The sequence below is a fragment of the Lacerta agilis genome, chromosome 17 (genome assembly GCF_009819535.1).
Source record: "Lacerta agilis isolate rLacAgi1 chromosome 17, rLacAgi1.pri, whole genome shotgun sequence".
Classification (NCBI taxonomy): Eukaryota; Metazoa; Chordata; class Lepidosauria; order Squamata; family Lacertidae; genus Lacerta; species Lacerta agilis.
In genome coordinates this window covers 29,952,694-29,958,693 of record NC_046328.1, presented here as the reverse complement: position 1 = coordinate 29,958,693, position 6,000 = coordinate 29,952,694, and the positions used below count along the sequence as shown (strand labels likewise).

Sequence of the window (6,000 nt, the reverse complement as noted above, 5' to 3'; positions counted from 1 at the left end):
GTTCCTTTCACACACACACACACACACACACACACCCAGCATGGTGAGGGGCAATGGGAATTACCTTCCGAAAATGGCTGGAGGGCACAACATCGGCTGCCCCTGCCTTAAGATATCTGGAAAGGATGCAATTTGATTTGGGTAGGAGAAACTTAAAGGGACCCCTGACCATTAGGTCCAGTCGTGTCCGACTCTGGGGTTGCGGTGCTCATCTCCCGTTACTGGCCGAGGGAGTCGGCATACAGCTTCCGGGTCATGGATGTGGCCAGCATGACAAAGCCGCTTCTGGCGAACCAGAGCAACGCACGAAAACGCCATTTACCTTCCCGCCGGAGTGGTACCTAGTTATCTACTTGCACTTTTGACGTGCTTTCGAACTGCTAGGTGGGCAGAAGCTGGGACCGAGCAAGGAGAGCTCACCTCATCGCGGGGATTCGAACCGCCGGCTTTCTGATCAGCAACCCCTAGGCGCTGTGGTTTAGCCCACAGCACCACCAGCGTCCCAATGGCTTCCCCCTCCCCAATTAACTGAACAACCCATCCCCAAACTTGCACCCTCTGTGATCATCAGCTCCTATGGGGAAATCGCATAAATAATTGCTCCCCCCCTTTTAACTGTCTTTTTTCATTTTTAACATGTTTGAAGATTTACAACTGCCCAGCATTCAACTCTGGATTTCAGAAAAGAAGAAATAAATAAATGTCAGGTTGGTGGAAGTTGGGGGGGGGGAGCAGGGGGGAGAGAACCACGTTGATAGTTTAGAATCAACAAGGTGGCAATTCTCTCTCCTCAACGTCTGTTTACTACCTCCATCCCGCTGTATTAACCCAGTTTGCAAATGCAGCAGAAACCACGGGTCTCTCCCATTGGCTGCCTGCACCTGCCACTCAAAGTCCCGGGCTTCTTTGAGTCCGGCAATATGCTATATATGCGAGTGAGCCGGAGACAGAGGGGGGGCAGTGTGTGAATGAGAGCGAGCGAGCGAGAGCGCAAGAGAGGAGAGAGGACCAGAGCATCTTTCTTGGAGCATCCCTATAGGGTACCATCCCGGCGCCATGAGTAAGGTGAGGGGATGCGGGAATTTGGAAGGAGATGGGATGGAGAGGGTCTTCTGAGGAGGGTTTGTGCCAGGAGGGGATTTTTTTGGGGGGAGTCTGCTCCCCTGCTTCCTAAGGGATGACCATTTGGAGGAGGAGGCTTCTCGCCGCTCGGCATCCCCTGGGCAGATTGCGTGACGGAGGTGATTCCCGGGCACTGGAGGCTGGGGGTGGGGAGCGTGGACCAAAGTGGGGAGAGAGAGAGAGAGCTTCATTGTGTGATGCATTCGGGGTGCAGGGAGGAAGGGGGTATATATATAGAGAGAGGAAGACAGGCTCTGCTGTCACCGTCTAATCCATCTGGCTGCGTGTGACCCGCACACTCGATCCTCTTGTGCAAACAGCTGATTGCGTCTGGAAAGAAAAGGAGAGAGTGTGTTTGTTCACAAAGGTTAGCAACCTGCATGGCTAAGGGGTGTGCGTGTGTGTGTGTGTGTGTGTGAGAGAGAGAGAGAGAGAGAGAGAGAGAGAGAGAGAGAGAGAGAGATATGAGTAGTGAGTGTATGAGTGAGAGAGAGAGAGAGAGAACTCACTTGTATGTTGATTTTTTGTAAGTTTGGGGTGTGTGTGTGTGGGATGCCGCTTCTTCTTCTTCTTCTTCTTCTTCTTCTTCTTCTTCTTCTTCTTCTTCTTCTTCTTCTTCTTCTTCTTCTTCAAGTAACCTCCCCAGATAGGGACAAACCGCTAAAATAAACAGAGAAGTAAGCAAACGGTTCTCCAGCAGAGGAAATTTCAGAGAGTGCAGCTTTTTAAATGCACCCTGAATGAAAAGATGGGGGGATCTCCTCTTCCAAACAACAGTCAGAGATACAGCAAGCAACCCATTCCTGTTTTGCATCTGGTTCGCCATATAGAAGGGTGCCTATGTGAGAGAGTGACAGGGGTGCAAAGAAGACCCCTATCCTGTATTTATGCCAAAGTGAGATACAGCTCTGTGCACACAGGAAATTTTGTGTGTGTGTGTGTGTGTGTGTGTATGAGAGAGAAGACTATAAAGTGTGTGTCTAACACAACCCCATGTCTGTTAATCCATAAATTCTGTCTCTGGGTGGAACATAGGAAGCTGCCTTATACTGAGTCAGAGTCAGACCGCTGGTCCATCTGTCTAGGCTAGCTTTGTATTGCTTACACTGACTGGCAGAGTCTCTCTAGGGTTTCCGACTGGGGAAATTCCCAGCCCCACCTGGAGATGCCAGGGATTGAACCTGGGACTGTGTGCATGCAAAGCAGATACTCCAAGCACTGAGCTACCACTTTCCCCAACCCACCTCTCCCTCCTTCTCTGCACATATAGACAAACACACACACACACATTGATCCAAATGCATGTGCTATTAACTCTGAAGCTTGCATTAGTACCTACCATGTGTGTAAGATCCAAACCTGGCAGGAGGAATCCCCATGTCTGGAGCGCCGGGGGGGGGGGAACCCTGACAAAAGCCATGGGATTGTGTGAGATGCGTAAACACACTGTGAGCTGTGCGGTGTGAGAAGTGGGCATTTGGTTATTTATTTTCTCCCCCCCCCCTTCTGTGATATAAGGACTGGTGGGGTGGGGTGGGGTAGTCATTGCCCAACAAGGAGCCACTTTCTCAAGCAATCTGGCATTTTAATGTAGGGAATTCTCTGCCCTGAGATGCGCTGATGGCTGAATAAATAAATTAGGCAGATTTAGGAAGGCTCGCACTCCCTCCACAATCCTCAAGGGTATTTACTTGGAAATAAGCCCCATCTGCATTCAGCGAGGCTTACTCCCTAGCAGATGTGTTTGGGATTTGCAGCCTCGAGGTGGTGGCTAATCTGGGTAGCCTCCATGTTCAGGAATAGCCTACCTGTGATTAGCAGTAGCTGGGGGAGCTAATGACTGTTTGCCTCTGTTCCTCATGGGAAGAAGAAGAAGAGTTTGGATTTGATATCCCGCTTTATCACTACCCTAAGGAGTCTCAAAGCGGCTGACATTCTCCTCTCCCTTCCTCCCCCACAACAAACACTCTGCGAGGTGAGTGGGGCTGAGAGACTTCAAAGAAGTGTGGCTAGCCCAAGGTCACCCAGCAGCTGCATGTGGAGGAGCGGAGACGCGAACCCAGTTCACCAGATTACGAGTCTACCACTCTTAACCACTAACCCACACTGGCATCTGGAAGACAAGCATTTGGCCTTATCTAGACCTAGCTGCTCTTACATGCATGTCAGCTAAGATAGACTGCCTCTGTCCATGGAGTTTGCATACATTGTGTAAATAATTTTTGTATTCATAAAGAACTGCCTTGCAGGATCAAACCAAAGGTAGCCCAGCCTCGTGACTGCAGAGAACCTGGCAGAGAGGGTGTTGATGTTGTGGTTAGTGTTGGACTGAGAGACAAGGGTTCAGATCCCCACTCAGCCATTAACCTCACTTTGGGGGGGGGGGGAAGTGACCTTGGCAGAGGGGAAGCAGGCAATCATATTCTCTTGGTATGGCCTACCTCACAGGGCTGTTATGGGAATGAAATAAAGGAAATGGGGAGCTTTGCGTGCCCCCATTGAACTCCTTGGAGCAAAGGTGGGATAGAATTGTAATCATAAATAACATCATTAGCCCAGGTGCCTCTGGGGTCAGGGAAGGAGGCAGTGAGCAGCACCTCTTATCAGTAGACTGTCAATCTCTTTAAGATATCTCTGAAGGCATCACACATGTGCACCAGAGGAGCAATGGGCCAGACAGACCGTGAGCCTCATCCTATGAGCTTCTCTCCTTAGCAAACTTACTCTGCAAGCACCACTTGTGAAGACCTCCCAACTGTTCTGGGGTACTCCTAGGCTACAACCCCTGATCTCCTAGGCTACAACCCCTGATCTCCTATTGGAGGCAGTACATTTGGGAAACCCCAGGAGTGGAGAGAAGTCCTGTCTGTGAGCGTCCCATAAGCACCTGGGTGGCCGCTGTGAAAACAGGATGCTAGTCTAGATGGGCCACTGGCCTGATTGTCCATGTTCTCCTCTTTGTGTGGTCGCCAGGGCGAGGCCTCTGGCTCACCCTGGTGCTTGCGATACTTGCCTCCAGCCACGGACCTCTTTTCCTGAGGAGGAAGAAGAGGAGCTGGAGGAGGAGGAAGAAGAAGACACAGTGGAGAGAGCCGTTGAGGCGGTCTGTGCCTAAGCAGGGATGACAGGAGCTATTTAGGCGTGAACAGGCAAGGGCTGATTCTCTTAATCATGGTTAATTGCCTCGGAGAGCCCGGCAAGAACCGTAGCTGGTGCTTTGGGCTCAAGGCCGGGAATTGGCACCGCCACCCGCTCCGTCCAGATGGACACAGCCGATTAAACCGGCTCACGCCAGGCTCTGCCAACTCCTCACACCCTCCCACAGCCTGATCGTCCTCGGGTGGGAATGCGTCTTCCACCACTGCAGTTCCTGCTGTAGACCAGTTCATTTCACACCAGCAAGGCACCAGGCCCAGGCTTGGAACCCACTGGCCGCCTGTGGCGAGTCGGAATCTCCTCGTGGCGGGTAGGGAAGAAAGCTTTTTCCCCTAAACAAGAGTTCTTCCTTCCCACCTTTAAGGCTGTGGATATGCCACAACTGACTGGGGTGTGTGTGTGTGTGTGTGTGTGTGTGTGTGTGTGTGTGAAAGAGCAGTAACTTTTTTGTGTAGGTGTATGCACTAGTGGCTCGGCCGACTTAACTGCTGGAGTGCACCAGGTGTTGTGCAACACGTACAGAATTAATGCATTTAAGTTTGGTGGGGGGCTAGTAATCTATTATAATGAACGCGGCTAAGGGGAAGAGAATGGGTTAGGCTTTGATAAAGGACTAAATAGGCTTGGGGCAGAGATATGCGGAAGATGTTCTCTCCACCACAAGCAGCATCTACAGTTGTAATTTCTCTGCTGTGCACGAGACCTTGATCCCCTACTACCCTGAGACCAGGTGGTTTGTAATCCTGTTAAGGGAGTCCCTCCTTGACTTTCCAGTTGAGGGTTCACAACTTGGAGGCCCTCCAGATCTGTACTGAACCACAACTCCCATCAGCCCCCAACCCACATGGTCAACAGTCAGGGAGGATGGGAGTTGTAGTCCAGCAACATCAGGAAGTGCACAAGTTTCCCTACCCCTGGAAAGAACAAACAAGCAGATTTGGGTGATAAAGCATTGCTGGCATGCTGGCAGCGTCGCACAATGGCTAGCATGGTTGGGTTCACTGTGGGAAACTCAGAGTCCATTCCCTGCTCAGTTTTGAAGCTCGCAGGGTAGCCTTTGGAGAGATGTCGTTCCTAGACTTAGCTGACCTCTCAGGGTTGCTGTTGAGATGAAATACTTGAGGAGGAGCAGGGTACAAAGATGGAGACATGAAGACAGAGGCAACTCTCTCTCTTGAGATGAGAGATATTGGCTGCATACAGACCATACATCTCAAGTACATTCTCCCCATCCCACCACCCAAGGAGTCCTGAGAACTGCAGTTTGTCAAGGGTGCTGAGAATCGTAGCTCTGTGAGGGGTAAACTACAATTCCCAGGATTCCTTTTTAAGAGTGTGTGTGCTTTTAATATATGCTGTGTACGCAGCCTAAGTCTGCATCTAGAGAAGAGTTATGCGTAAACTGTAAGCCTACTACAAGCCTCTGTCCATTTCCCTCACTTCCTCCTCCTTCCAACTATAAGGTTGGTTTATTTATTTATTTATTTGCCTCAGCAAGTGCTGGATTTGCAGAATTAATTGTCCTTCGGCATGCATGCATGCCCCGGGAAACTGGATCCACTTTGCAAAACTCAAACACTAAAGCGGTTCTCTCCCTCCCCCCTCCCCCAAAAAAGCCCATCACAACAACATGAAATTTTGAGAAGATTGAGAGAGAGAGAGAGAGAGAGAATACAAAGGCAAATACAAAAAGGCACACTTTTGTTTATCTGCAAAGAAAGT

General features: G+C 50.3%; 1 protein-coding gene across 2 annotated transcripts in view; it reads left to right on the top strand.

The window, feature by feature from the left end:
- Positions 1 to 943: 943 nt before the first annotated feature.
- The window catches only part of PCP4L1 (Purkinje cell protein 4 like 1), a 42,852-nt gene continuing 37,795 nt past the window's right edge, over positions 944 to 6,000 (top strand). For both annotated transcript variants that reach the window (XR_004425725.1, XM_033136012.1), the window contains exon 1: positions 944 to 1,065. Coding sequence is in view for 1 of the 2 variants with exons in the window: in XM_033136012.1 (XP_032991903.1) it covers positions 1,057 to 1,065 (9 nt within the window). In the remaining variant the exon portion in view is untranslated. The remainder of the gene's footprint in view (positions 1,066 to 6,000) is intronic.